A 15,919-nucleotide genomic window follows, 5' to 3' on the forward strand; every position below is an offset into this window, starting at 1 on the left:
TGATGAATACAAAGACCGGCGCGAGTTAGAAACCGAAAGGAAGGCTGATGAAGAAGAACTGGCACAACAGTATGAGTTAATCATCCAAGAATGTGGCCATGGTCGTTTTCAGTGGACTCTCTTCTTTGTCCTTGGGATGGCATTAATGGCTGATGGTGTCGAGGTGTTTGTGGTCGGCTTTGTGTTGCCCAGTGCTGAAACAGATATGTGCATACCCGATTCAGGCTCTGGTTGGCTCGGTAAGTCTTATTTATTTTTAATATATGTAACATTCCAGTAATTCACCTGTGCATAGGGTATGATCAGATTATAATATACTGTGTTTTCAATCAACACAGCTATATTGTGTTCCCCTCCTGTCATTGCGAATATTCTGTGCTTTATAAAATACTGTAAGTAATATTTTTGGCATGAAATCATACTGATTTTTTGTGTTAGAAATCTAAAATAACTAGAAAATGTTTCATATATGGTTTTTCTGGTTTTACAAGAGGAATAATTCCTCTTTAAGAATGGCTTATTTTAGAGGATACAAGTGCTTGAATATCCAGATTGCTGCACCATGTGTGTTGGGGATAGCAGCCTGCAGCCAACTTCATCTGATGCTACAGGGAACAGCAGTCAGAAGTTTGTGATACTCTACTGCCACAAATACCTCCCCATAATATTATGTCTAGCTTCTGCTACATTGTTTCAGGAGACAGAGCAGCAGTTCACAGAATATAAACAGACAGGCAGATACTGCTTTCAATAGCAATTCACGTACACACAATAATAACTTGCTTAAAGAGGTTGTTCAAATAATCTATAGTATGATGTAGAGAATGCTATTTTGAGACAATTGCAATTGGTCTTCATTTTTTGTAATTTGTGTTTTTTTAATTATTTAACTTTTTGTTCAGCAGCTCTTCAGTATGAATTAATTGGGTTGCCCAATTTAAGATGAGTAATTAAAAGTAACAAAAACAATAAAACTATAGCCTCACAGAGCAATGGTTATTTGGCTGCTGGGGTCAGTTAGTTGAAAAGAGTTAGTGTTAGACTGGGACAGTGGGATACAGGAAAAAAACCAGCAATATTGTCGTTCCCTGCTGCCCTCCGTCCGCCAGATCACGGCAAAGTAAGTATAAGGTATGTGTGTGGGGGGAGGGGCTGGTGATGGGTGAGCGGGCCCCTGGGGGGAGTGGGGGCCCCCTAGGGTAGCAGACCCAGTGTGCCTTGCCCAGGCCGATGCTGGAAAAAATCAGAAGAGAAAGACAAATAATTCAAAAACTATAAAAAAAGGAAAACCGATTGAAAAGTTGCTAAGAATAGGCCATTCTCTAACATACTAAAAGTTAATCTGAAGGTGAACCCACTTCAGTATGTTTCTATATAGGCCTGTGCCACTTAATTTATGGACCCTAAGGCCTCTTTACTTTCTGATTTATATGTATGATGTATAAATGCTTCTTTTGTACAGCGCTGCTGAATATGCCATGCTATTAAAAAAAACAATAATAGCATGAATTCAGCTCATATTTTGCCCCTCTACATTAGCATCATTTGAATTTACATGCATAGAAAAATAATGCATATGTATCACACATAAATTAGCGATATTTCCTCTTTATTTTCGGTTTATAACATTAACATTCCACCTCCCCAACAAAATCTTGTAGATGCCAAAAACTCACCCAGGCATCACAGACACGGATATATTTAGGCAGTTACAATGCACTTCGGAGAAAGGTACAGGCTTCTGATCAGTAACTTCTTTATACTGGAAGTGGAAATGAAGCTATGAAGCAAGCTCTGAATACATGAATAAATGAATCATGCATTGTATGGCGTATCCCGAGCTCAGAAGTACCGGTGAGATAATTGTTAGTATGCAGCCAAACACCAGTGCTTGCAGCATCTCATGTGTGCACAAAAAAATATTTACTAGGTGTTACTCTAAAATAGAATTGGTTATAGGGTTAATGCCAAAAGGCAAGGAAAGCACCTTCCCAAAGGGATCTGTGGCGTAACTACATATACAGCAGGGTATACTTTATTGTAGTCTTTACCCATGTAAAATGGCATTATCTTTTTACATTGGTTAGGGTAATTCAGGGGGGGTTTCCACTAAAGAGGTTTTTTGCTCAGCAGGTTGGCGACAAAATCTGATTCATTTCTATTGCAGTTACAGGTTCAGGCTATTGCCATTGGAATGAAGGGCAATACAGATTGTGTTGTCACCCTTGTCTGCCATTACCTATATAGCGCACAGCACAAAGGCAATAATCCAGCCCTGTTTGTTAGTTTATTTCAATATGCTTTTGTAAGTAATCACCTGCTGACAGAAGGCAAACCACAATAATATTCTGTGAGGTTCTACAGTAGATAATAGAAAAGGGAATAAAAAAACGAATTCTGTAAAAAGCCTAGGGCTCTCAAGGTTTAATTTTGCATAAGTGTTTATTTGCTGAGCATTAGTGCAGGAAGCATATGGAAATATACAGTATTATTTTTATGCTAGTTTATTATATTCAGTCAACACTTTGTTTTACATTCAGATGCAATACGACAATATAGAAATATACAATACGTCACTCACAGTTAATATGGTACAGCTTAAACATATATTTCGATGGCTGCAATGGAGTGCACTGGTTTCTGTTCAACCATGCACAAAAAATATAATAATTGCTAAGAAACAGCCATGCTGCATACAAAACCTTTATGTATCTAGTTTTAATGAGATTATGGGTCAACTTTTCTTCTTTGTTTGAGGGGTAGATCATGGTTGCTTATAATTAGCAGGAACACAGCCATACTGATGTATAAAATTTGAAAAGGGATATGGAACGCTCAGTGACCTAACCAAGATTTTCCTTTTTATTAACACCAATTCACACAATTTTCCTCTGCTGAACTGTCCCTTACTCCTCCTTTTTTCCCTTGTCTCTTACATTCTGACTGCTCACCTTACTGCATTTTTCCTTTTACTCTCTACATTGCAACCCCCCAACAACTTTATTAACATGTAACAATTGTACTTGTATCAATAGCAACAGTAGTCCCCAAAAGTCCCCTTACAACGGCACCAAACCTTGCTTCAGCTACCAGCATTGGATAATAAATTGCACCCCCTAAATCAGGGGGCTCAAACTCAATTTACCTGGGGGCCGCAGGAGGCAAAGTCAGGATGAGGCTGGGCCGCATAAGGGATTTCACAAAAAATTGGCTTTCAAGGGATAATGCAAGGCACAGCGGGCGGGAGCTGCTGATTGCAGAAATGACGTTATGCCATCATAAGTTATTATGGGAAGACATTCTGTGTGCACAATTAGCTCCTTAGCAGCTAATTGTGCACACAGAACGTCTTCCCATAATAACTGTTATGATGGCATAACGTCATTTCCGCAATCAGCAGCTCCCGCCCGCCGTACTTTGCATTATCCCTTGAATCGCAATAAAAATCGCGATCCATTCATTGCTTTTGAGAAGGCGTTGGTGCGGGCCACAAAATACTGTACCGAGGGCCGCAAATGGCCCGCGGGCCGCGAGTTTGAGACCCCTGCCCTAAATGGAAGGTACATGTTCTCCCACAGAGGATTCTTCTGTAGCTGTGACAGCCACTCCATGCTGTTAAGTAGGGATGAGCTATGAAATTACACATTTCACCATCAGCAAATTTGTTTGTGAAACTGCAGCAAAAATTTGCAGAGGACAAAATGTCCATTGACTTATTTATTTGGAGTAAGAAAAAGTCATGCGTATAAGAAAAAATTTGGCAAAGTGAAACGGGACAGATTCACTCATCACTACTGTTGAGCCTGAGCCCACACACTCACATCATAAAACAAAAACTTAAATAGCCAGAAAGAAGTAAAGGGCAGGACTTTCTGCATCAGGTTGACCAATATATCTGGACATATACACTGAGAAACGTTCATGTGTTTATTTCCTTGTCCTTCTACCCTTTATGTTCTTTTTTGTAGAATGGATAACTTCACCACCAAATTAAACCTTCCCACTATCTTTCTGCTTTGCCTTTGCCTCACATATATTGTTCTTATACAATTTACCCTAAATATATTGCCTCATAAGCAGGAGACCGCGGCTCTCTCTGTTGCATTTCGGCCCTCACTCCCATATACTCTCCTTTCCCTGTATGGCTCTACCATATAGTTTCTTATTCTTCGTTGAGTACCACAACTTAAATGTGTCTGCATGATTGCTAGATAAAACTACAGTGACTTCTTTAGAGCATTTACCATCTGGGGTATCTTGAGGATTGGATATGTGACAGTACCAATCCTGTAGAGTCTGATAGCATCACCTTGGTTGATTGTATCATCATGCCCTCATATGTAATCCTCACATCTGATATGGACATTCTTCCTGCTGAATGGATAAATCGTATGATAAAATCTGTACAGTTGATAATGTAATTGGGTTCTATTAGACATGTTTTTTGCTTTGCTTATTTAATCTTTTAAGGGGACATAGGGCCCGATTCACTAAAGTCCGAAATAAGGAGTGCTATTTATAGCATGCGTTAAAAATCTTATCACTTCTTATTTTTCGCTCGATTCACTAAAAGGACACTTGTCATAATTAAGAAGCGATGTTCTTGGCGTTATTTATCTTGCGACGACATATTTTCAAGCAATATATTACGCAGCGCACAACATATTACGCAGCACGCGATATTTTACGCAGAGCGCAAAATTTTCTTGTCTTCAGAAAGTAATGGTTACGTGGGTAATATATTGCGCTCTGCATAAATATCGCACGCTGCGTAATATGTTGTGCGCTGCGTAATATATTGCTTGAAAATATGTCGTCGCAAGATAAATAACGCCAAGAACATCGCTTCTTAATTATGACAAGTGTCCTTTTAGTGAATCGAGCGAAAAATAAGAAGTGATAAGATTTTTAACGCATGCTATAAATAGCACTCCTTATTTCGGACTTTAGTGAATCGGGCCCATAGTGTGTAAACAAACAAAAATGTGCCAGTGTGTTATACTCTTTTGAACATACTAGGAATGTGTTTAAAAATGTCTTTCAGAATGATTTATTGTAATTTGTCTAACAACCCTACCAGTCCCACCCATCTGTTCCACTTTCTGCTGCCTCCTCTCCCAGGCTGTGCAGGGGGGCCGGCGGCATTTAGCACACTGCACTGTAGGATAGGTACCAAATCAGCAGTGTGGCTGACCTGATAGAGAACTGAAGCCTGTTTTTGCTTGGCTGTGATTGGCTATCCTCCTCCTACTGTGCTTCTGGCATGCCCAACCCTCATTTGAAACACAGTCAGAAACCAGAAAGGATCTATGGCAGTTCCCCAACCAACCCCTTGGATGTTGCTCCCACTGGCTTCAAAGTAGGTGCTCATTTTTGAATTCCTGGCTTGGAGGCAAGTGTTGATTGCCTAAAACCCAGTGTAAAGCCAAACAGAGTCTTCTAGAGGCTGCCAGTCCACATAGGGGCTACCAAAATAGGCAATTATAGCTCTTGTTTTGCTCTCCCTTTTCCATTGGAATGTGACTTACGAGTATAAAAGGGTGGGGATCTATGATCTATGGGATGCTCCAATAAAGGGGACATTTTTAATGATTATTTTTAGCCCAGATTGAAAGCGGACACATAGATTACTCATTATTGCCAGTGTCAGGATACAGGTACATGAATTAACGTGAGTGAACTAGTCACAGCTTTTGTACTGTTTTTTTATATAAATTGAACTGAAAAATATTATTTGTCTTTTTTTAAAAGAAAAAATAGTTCATGTATCCATTACCTATCCCAATTTACTGCTTATAGTCAGTGACACTTATTGTGGCTCGGGAACATTGGGGTCCAACAGGTGACTGCTGTTTTGTAGACGGTTGCTATCCATTGTCCCTTATGGCTGACCCCCAGAGAGGTTAAAATTGGCTACACACGCACCAATATTATCATATGAAACAAGGTTTCCTGCGATATTCGGTGCATGTATGGTGGGAGACGAGGCTACATTAATGCTGGGGTAGAATTATTTTCTTTCTACCTGCATATCTGACGATTCAGCTCCTAATGTTAATAGAGAAAACAATGATCTTTCCCACCACTAAGGAAAGATTGTAATTGTACCATGTATGGCTACCTGTAGGGCAGAGGTAAAATCAAACAAGACTTTATAGCAAGGAACTATAAGTAAATTATAGGAGCAGTTGGATAAGCACCATATATATTCCCACTTTTTCTTCTCACATGAGAGACTCTTTGTTTAAAATATGCTTCTCTTTCATATAAATAATATTTATGGAACCATGGCCTGGGCTCATTATGTTTAAATGTGTAGGTCATCTGAGGTCTCAAAAATGTCAGACTTTGAATAATTATAAAGTTCTGAGGGTACCTCGGAGATTGTGATCAATACAATGAAACTTCAATTTTACATACCATAATTGTAAGTTTTCCCTCATTTTACACTGGGGTTTTGTGTTATTTAGTTTAAATTATAGAGTGGGGGGTATGACTAATGAAATCTGTGACTAAGATATGAAAAACATGAATTTCTGATGTGTTGTATCAGTTTGGTCAGAAAATATACAACCTTCTGTAGTATGGTGATAGCTACAAAGACTTGCATGAAGAACAGTTTGGCTTCACTGTGGCCCAGGTAGTTACCCAGCAGATAAATACAGAGCTGCTGCACTTCATAGATGTGTGGACTCGCCTGTTCCTGGGTCTGATAGTGAGAAGACGTTGTCCCTATTAGGTTTGAGAGAAGGTCAGTTTAAACCATGGATTCCTGTTTAAGTAACAAAAAGAACAGGACGTGCTCCCTGTTGTGTAAAGTAAGAAGAAGAGGAGAAGGTTCTGAGTTTCTGGTGATTGAAGCTGAAGAGTTTAAGTGAGATCGAGGTGAACTGAAGATAATGTGGAAATCTTATGAGTCTTCTAGAAGCCTAGGGGAAAAAGAGTCGTGTTCTGCAACATTTTCCTAATGTCCCTGCCTCAGGATCCATGTTTCAAATGCGGTTCCTACACCCACCATTGCTAATTTCCCTACAAAAGGTGATTTAGATTAGGACAGCCTGTCACAGGGAGTAACATAATAAAAAGTTTGCACCAGGTGTGGTAAACCAATAGAACTTTCAATGTCAGGCAACATCTGGTCACTATCTTGAAAGCAAGTGTATGATTGGTTGCTACAGGTTACTAGAACAGGAAACAAACATTGCACCTTTTACTGCATTACCCCATAAAACCCTTTTTATATACAGGTATAGGACCCATTATCCAGAATGCTAGGGACCAAGGGTATTCCAGATAAGGGGTCTTTCCATAATTTGGATCTCCATACCTTAAGTCTACTAAAAAATTAATAAAACATTAATTAAACCCAATAGGATTGTTTTGCATCCAATAATTATTTATATCTTAGTTGGGATCAATTACAAGGTTCTGTTTTATTTCTACATAAAAAAAGGCAATCAGTTTTAAAATTCTGAATTATTTGCTTATAATGGAGTCTATGTGAGACGGGCTTTCCGTAATTCGGAGCTTTCTGGATAACGGGTTTCCGGATAAGGGGTCCGATACCTGTATTCCAGGGTTATGCTCACACCTTGGGGGAGGTAGAATGTAAATTGTCCAGGATCACACATATAGGGAGGTGGGCAATAGGGCCCATGGGGCTCTAATTATGCCACTAGTCGATGGTAGTGGCATACCACCATCATAACTTTATGTTGCCAGTGAATCAGTCAGGGGCACCAAGAGGCATTTATTTTAGACACATTTTATACTACATTAAAAAAATCTTATTTCTTCAGTGGTTAAAATGCACAGATGTTGTATTATAGGTCTTTGCAAAAATATAAGATTATATACAAGCTTGCAAATAGCACCAACAATAGATTTATTTCCAGTTCATTAAAGATAATGAAGCCTTAGTGATTTCTGGGAATAAAATGGCTACCAACTCGGTTGGCTTATGACAAACAAAAGGTCATTTTGTAATGAACATTTAATGTAGGGTAGTCTGTATTAGAATAATCCCTAAAGCCATACATTTTGGGGGGTATATTAATCTACTACGTGATAAATCCTAACTGTGACAAAATGACATGAAAAATGGCCAATTCGTTTCATAGTTGCTAGTCTGTGTGTTGTCTCAGACTGACAATCAGTATTCTTTAGACATCTGTCCAATTTCCAGTGATTCACTCCAGCAAATCGAGGCACTTGAGAAAGGATTACAGGGATGCTCCATTCGTGGCTGGCAGATGTCCCCTGTCGGATCAGTATTTCCCTCTATTCCCTGAGGTCAGGTGTGTCAGCTTAGTGATGGTTCCAACTGAATGACCCAGACAGACAGGTACATCCTTCAGCAGAACTTCTCCTGAGCTCTGTTTGACAGGGTGATGTTCATTTAGAGCGGAATGTAAAGGCATGCTGAAAATATGTTAGTCTTCAATAAATATGCACCATTCAGCATTCCCACCTACATGCAGAAAATCATTATTATGAGCTCAATATAAAACAAATGTAAAAATATGCATTAAACAGGAGGGGGTAGCAGCAGGCCTCTTCTTAGTAATTATCTTCCCCTCGCCATTATTTATTTAAAGTCGTACCATCAAACCTGGTGAAATAGTAGGGAGATGCTTTGAAGTGCATTTTCAACAAGAGTTGTGGCCATTGCTGCTTTCTGGGTCGGACGGGCATGTCTGAGTTCTGGAGGATTTCCCAGTGGGCTTAGCCAAAGGCAGTTTCCATCTGCCCCTTCTAATTTACACTATAGGTCCATATAACACCTTGTACATTTAATACTGCCTACAGCTATTTCATGTGAGAGTGGGCCCTCAGTGTCATCTGTGCTTTGTGCCTTTATATTTTTTTCTTAAGGACCCCTTTGATGTTGGGGTAAAAAATGTAAGGTTGTTATAGATATCAGTGTTTTGTTTAAAAAAAAAAATCTCATAGCTGCACTTCCATTGATATATAACAGCTATCCCATAATGCCCATACTGATTGATATTTTAGGAGTATTCCTCTAATGCTTGCTGTACATGACAAGAAAGGATCAGTTGGGAGGCAGGATAACCCTGTTATAAAGAACACACCACAATCTTCCCATTTATAAAACTGTTTTGGCATAATCATTCCCTTGGGTGTGGATTTCCATTCCTCGTGCTAGGGTATCTTGCCATGCCTTCTCCAAACTAGGCCTCATGTCTGTAGTAATGATAGAATGTCATAGAAAGAGGAAATCAGCTCAGTAAGAGTAGCCTTCCTGAAGTAGTCCTCTGCCATGAATCTAGTGCTATAGGTCTATTTGGGCATTGGGACTGGAAGGCTGCAGGGATGAGTAATATGCCAACTGCGCCAAAACCCCCTATGCCTTAAAGTGTTACTGACACCAAAAAACTACTTTTGAAAATATCAATGTACATAAAAAGCTACCTATAGGTCATGTTGATCGTTTTTCACTGATAGGGCTGCTTTTGTAAGTAATTGTTACCTGAAGTTCTTTAACCTGACTGTTTTGCCAACCTGACTGCCTCTTCTCAGCCAGTCAGTTATAGCTTCTAATGCTAACGGACTCCTGCTGCACAAATATGGCCGCCCCCTCATAGAGGAACATGGGGGATCAGACAGGTAATGTAAAAGCACCAGGAAAATACTTTTAAGACAAAATAATAAATAGCATGGAAAGACAGTGTTATAAAAAAGGTTTAAATTCTGGTGTCTTTATCTCTTTAACACCTGCTCTTCCCCACAACCCCACATCTTCTACCTTCTAGAACCTGTAAGACAGTTGTCTCCCCAGAGGCCTAGCCACTTTGGAATCTGTCAGAAAAGGGGCTAGTACCATGCAACAGAGTTCTGTGACTACTGCAAAACAAAATGGACCCTGTGTCAGGGACAGTTGCTTTGTTGTTAAAGGGACAGTATATACGTACAAACACCTTTGCTAAAAATAAACACAATAAATAGTACTTGTGTTAAAATTACACATTTATTGTTTAAATAGATTCAAAAATCCATATTTTCCTATTTTTGTCATTATAAAGCACTGATTTAAACATTGGGCTATTTTCCTCCCTTACCTCCATTCATGGCATCTTTTAATGCTTAGGTGTGAATGTTAAATTTAAAAATGATATATTGTAAAGAATCCTGCCTGTTACTGAAATGTTATATATGGTCTATATATGGTTTGCTCATCTCCATTAATAGTCCATCATCTGGAGGCAGGGGAAACGATTTGATCTTGTCAGAAATCGGATCAGGAATGGTTTCTTCTAAACTAAAGCCTTTCACATAGGAAAATGTTATTTCTATGCAGCAAAATGCTCAAAAATAGTGTAAAGTCAGTTAGGACCAATTTTCCTCATTTATATTTTGTTGTGACAGACTTAAAGGGACAGTAACACCAAAAAATGAAAGTGTATAAAAGTAATTACTATATAATGTAATGCTGCCCTGTACTGGTAAAACTGGTGTGTTTTCCTTAGAAAGACTACTATAGTTTATATAATGAGGCTTCTGTGTAGCCACGGGGGCAGCCATTTACAGGAGAAAAAGCACAGGTTACTTAGCAGATAACAGATAAAACCCAATTATATTCTACAAAGCTTATCTGTTATCTGCTATGTGCCTGTGCCTTTTCTCCTTTTTCCCAGCTTCAATGGCTGCCCCCGTGTTGACATAGCAGCTCATTTATATAAACTATAGTAGCGTTTCTGTTGCAAACTTACCAGTTTTACCAGCGCAGGGCAACTGTACATTATATTTGAATTACTTTAAAACACTTTCATTTTTTGGTGTTACTGTTCCTTTAAGGCAGGGCTGTACATTGAATTGAAATAACCACACATAGTGAGTATTACTGACAGTAATGAATGCACACGGGGAAAGCTGAAATACAGCACTAAATTATCATGCATTTAGCAGATTTTTTCTGCATTGGTTAAGATCAAATCCAACACTAACTGGTGTGAAGGACACATGTGAAGAACTTTGTATTTTGAGCGATCTATAGTCTTGGATTATGTTGTTTTATTACAGTAGCAAGTACATAAAACTGCCAGCATTATTCTCTGAAATCTCTTTCTATCACAATCTCAGCAGGACTCCATTTTATTATCCTGAGAAAATCTTATTAGTGAGTGAAGTCACATGATGGCCCATCCAAACTGATAACAAGAAATGCTAAGAAACCAACACAATTAATTTTTCCCATTCGGGATTCAAATTCGTGGATTAGTAAATCTGCCCCTAAGTTTGCCCAGGAGCAGTAACCCATAGCAACCAATCAGCAGGAAGCAAAAGTCTTGTATGTATGTATGTATCACTTTATTTATAAAGCGCCACAAGGGTACGCAGCGCTGTACAATCTTACAGAATACAAAATTACACACAGGGAGGACAAGTGATATAATAAATAAATACAATAAATATATATATGTATATATATATATAAGTGCCATGTGGTGTGAGACACAGTAGGAAGGAGGTCCCTGCCCCGTAGAGCTTACAATCTGGTTGCTATGGGTTACTGCTCCTGGGCAACATAGTTCCTTTTATTACATATAGGGGTTAGAATATTATAGAATGGCCTAAGCTTAGCAACTTTGCAACTGGTCTTCATTGGGTTTTTTTTTGTATATTTTTTGTATTATTTGCCTTTCCAGCTTTTCGGTGGGGGTCATCAACCCCAGCAGTCAAAAAACTTGTACTCTGTATGCTTACAATATTATTGTTGTTACTTTTTATTGTATTACTTTCTATGCATTCCCCCTCCTATTCAAATTCCACTCCTCATACACCTATTGCCTGGCTGCTAAGGTAAACAAGACCCCAGCAATTAGATAGCTGATAATATTTCAAACTGCTGAACCAGCTAACTCACCAGCATGGGGATCATAATATGGTGGTATATTCTTTCGATTGTAAAGTCAATGTGGGTCCCATTTGTGTTACAAATGACATATAAGTTTGTGATATCATGGGCAACAATGCAGCTATTGAATTCAAAATACTGAAGGGTTCATTGGGGATACCATTAGAGTACTGTGTGTAAAAAGTCATATGGGATTGTAAATGACATGAAGACTCTGGGCCTGTCTATACGGCAGGAAAGAATGGACGTTTCTATGTGACCAGGTGGTTTTATGGTAAAATTAAAATGGGGTAATGCTGTGTGACATATAGTGAGATATATCTAATGTGCTCCACTGGAGCAGTGCAGGAAGCTGCAGTAACTACTTACATATTTACTAAACATATGGGACTTGGCAGTGGTCCATTGAATCCAGGCAGGAGGTCTCCATTGTGTATTGCTGTCTCTATTGAACATAAGAGAGTTGACAGCTAAATTCATGGTTTTCAGCATGTGTCAGTGTACCTTTTAAATGTAAGGAGCTTGGATGTGATCTAATAAATCCATGTTCATATACTGAATATGACAAACTTGGCGATGCTTCATTGAATCCATGTAGGAAGTCTCCAAAGAACACTAAATATATACTCAATATAAGGAATTTAGGAATGCTTGAAACTATGTAGCAGGACTCCAGCATCTTCCAAATATTTACTGAACTTAGGGGGCCTGGTGGTACTTTAGGAAATGTAGAAGTTTTCCCAGCTGTTGGCAGTTTATTTACTGAATGTGAGCAGAATGGTAGTGCTCTGCTGTAGGAGGTCTCCATTGTGTACCAATACATTTAATAATTAAAAGGAGCTTGCGTGCAGTCCTTTTAATTAGTGTTGGAGTTATCCAGAGACAAATTAATTGAATGCAAGGAACTTGACAGCTCTTCACTGAATCATTGCAGAAAGTCTCCTGAGATACCAAACATATTTACTGAATGGATGGGGTGTGGCAGTGAAGTCTGGGTGGCAGTTTCTGATTAACCAAGTAGATATTCAAAATTGAACAACCAGCAGACCTTCCAGCTGCGACAGACTTGTATTTGTTGGGTGCCGGCAACTGACACCCCTGAATGCAGCAATAAAGTCTGATTATTATGGACACGACGTAGTAAGAACAATGTAAAACTGGTGTTTTGGATCGCATTTCATGACTAGCATTGAATACAGGGGTACTGTGTCAAAGAAATAAATGCAATTTGAAGCCGCCTATACGTGACGTTCAGTGAAGGGCTCTATCCAACAGTGGTTTTGGGTTCGCCAGGTCCACTTCAGCATATAACATAAAAAATAACAAGATCCACTGGAGAGCCGAGCAAGTTCTGTGTGTTTATTTAGAGATGCATAGCACTACATGTTGGCAGTACTGCACCAGAGCAAGGAGTACAGGGGTTCCCTAAGGGCTTAGTTACTCAACAGGGTACTATATGTTGGTGGCAGTCAATAAAAAGCAAATAAGAGCAACTTTCAATCTAAGTAGCTTTCTTCTATACATTAATTGCACATTTTCATGAATGGTAAAGGTATTTGTTAATGTAATTGCAATTGTAAGCAGCAATATTGTCTATTCCTTACTATCCTTTGCACTGCCAGTTTTGACTACATGTAAAGCGGAAACAATGTTGTAGTAGTCAGCTTTCCTCCAGCTTTTCCTCCATACTTGCACACTCCCCATTTTTGCATCATATTTCTTAGGCAAAAGAGTGAGTGCCTATGGTCACAATGTGCCAAGGGAACCCTGTACATGTGCTTTGCCACGCATTAAGTACAGGTATGTGACCTGTTACCCAGAATGCTTGGAACCTCAGGTTTTCTGAATAAGGGGTCTTTCTATCATTTGTATGACGCGACTGCACCTTTTGATGTGACTGCACCTTTCTTTAACACAACCGCAAATTTTGCTGGCAAAATTTTGAAGAAGTTTGGCAGAACAATTTGCCAATGGTGAAATGCAGAATTCTCTGCAAATCCAAGCTTGCTCATCACTAATTGTGACACACTGAGAATGCTGCAGCCTACATTGCCTTTTGACTCAGGTCACAGGGTTGGGTATCTAGGTTTTTTTACTAGTGATCTGTGCATCTAGATATGTGTCGCTGCCTGACAGCTGTTAATATGGACCTGGTTGGTGCCTTCCCTTGGGTCTCGGAGATCGGCTCACAGAGAGACCCCTAAACTACCAAATATATAATATAAACATACATATTGTGCCCGTGATGTCACACACAGCGTATGCCACTTCCACTGAGAGCCACAACCCCTCACCCCCCAGCTCCGTTGCCGGATTTACTATGGAAATCCATGGCGGAGGCAGGGGGCATATATACATTTTTTTTTTTTTTAAAGAAAGAAATATAAGCACTTGAGGGCTGCCCCTCAAAACTTGCCACCCTAGGCACAGATCCTTAGGTGCCTTATTATAAATACGCCAATGTCTGTGCTAATGAAATCTCTATTTCTATGGTGGTAGCTGCTCTGACTCCTCCGTTCATGTTTCCCTTTCTAAAATTCCATTATCTGTCAGTGCAAGACAAAGATGTTTTTGCATTAACCTGCTCCATCTCTCTCTCAGAGATATCGCTTAGTGGAATTAGCATAGGAAATAACATGTAAACCCAATAATGCCTGTGTTATTCAATTCTAATTTCCAAATGAATTATTTAAAGGTTGAACGGTATAAATGATGTGCCTTGCAACCAAGTATTGTTTTTTCACTGTTCCATGCTTTCAGTTATAAGCTTATACTAGAGGATGTCTGCACATAGGTTTAGCACCTAATTGGGGCCATTTTACCTACAGTTTTCTTTGCTATTTGTGTTATGGAAATATTAATAGGTAAATCTATGCATAATTCCCTCTCACTTCTTCCCTTAGCTTCAATAAAGTTACTATTGGCTCAGTTTGCAATTTTACCCTTGACTAAGGTGCAATAGTCTCCAAAGCTGTCGGACCTTCCTTAGTCCTTCCAGCAGGTTATAGTTCCCAGGGCCTGTGGCCTGGGAGACCACAGGGCCAATGGAGGCCACACTATAATAGGCACACATTCCTTCATAGGTTTCCTATAGTGTTAATAGTGTTAATAGACAGATAACATAAAACTTTGGTAGAGGTGGTCTTTCTCAGAACTAAGCACAATAAAGTAAGACATATGAGGATATAGTGGCCCTTTAAGTTCCCTTTATAGTTCTTTCTTAAATACATATATAACTACTACAGAATCCATCACATTATGTGAAATTAAAAAAAAATAATGTGATACAGACCTATGTAGTAAACACTTAAGCTTGCCATCATTCTCATCTTTCTACATTGCTTCTACAATGGGTAACATTTAATGTAAAGAGCAAAATCTAGTACATGTGAGGGTAAAAACAAAAGGATTGTTCAACGGTAGATTTGAAATACACGTACCAGTATTGGCACTTCTTTATGCCATTGCGGCTGACATTTTCAAACCTGCCCTGTCAATAAACTGACTGATATCCACAGTACAAAGATATTGATTGGCTTCATACATCCAATATACCATATACTAAAAATCACACAAAACTTAATTTCATATGGTTTCATTGGTACATATATGGTCAGCTTTAGTTTATCCCTTTTACTTGAAAATGGCATTTAGTGGCCCCCCATATAAAATATCTTCCTCCACTGACTGGCCATAACCAGTTACAGACTAATGGTGCAGAGGAAACATATCATCTGCTAGTAGAAGGCCATACATTACCCTCTACTACTACAATCTTATCCTTGGTAAAGGTCCATCTTGGTACCTGTCCCATGGCTGGTCCCAGCAAGGTCTGAGCATTACTTTTAGCCTTCCCCTTTCACCTGGACTGGCAATCTATAGATTCTGGCAAATGCCAGAGGGGCTGCTGTCATTTATATGTCACTATTAATTGAGCTGGTGGGGGGCTCTTTGGGCCTCAGTGAATTTGAAATGCCAGTCCAGACCTGACCCCTATACACATATACAATTACTGGCCAGTCCTCTGATTCCACTGGAAATTAA

At 39.2% G+C, this 15,919-nt stretch overlaps 1 protein-coding gene across 1 annotated transcript in view; it reads left to right on the top strand.

Annotated features, from left to right (window-relative positions):
• sv2c (synaptic vesicle glycoprotein 2C) overlaps positions 1 to 15,919 on the top strand; it is an 86,621-nt gene that overhangs the window by 22,382 nt on the left and 48,320 nt on the right. Inside the window, exon 2 of the mRNA XM_002934827.5 lies at positions 1 to 239. This exon is cut by the window's left edge and continues 433 nt beyond it. Within this exon, the coding sequence (XP_002934873.1) occupies positions 1 to 239 (239 nt within the window). The remainder of the gene's footprint in view (positions 240 to 15,919) is intronic.

The sequence above is a fragment of the Xenopus tropicalis genome, chromosome 1, assembly GCF_000004195.4.
Source record: "Xenopus tropicalis strain Nigerian chromosome 1, UCB_Xtro_10.0, whole genome shotgun sequence".
NCBI lineage: Eukaryota > Metazoa > Chordata > Amphibia > Anura > Pipidae > Xenopus > Xenopus tropicalis.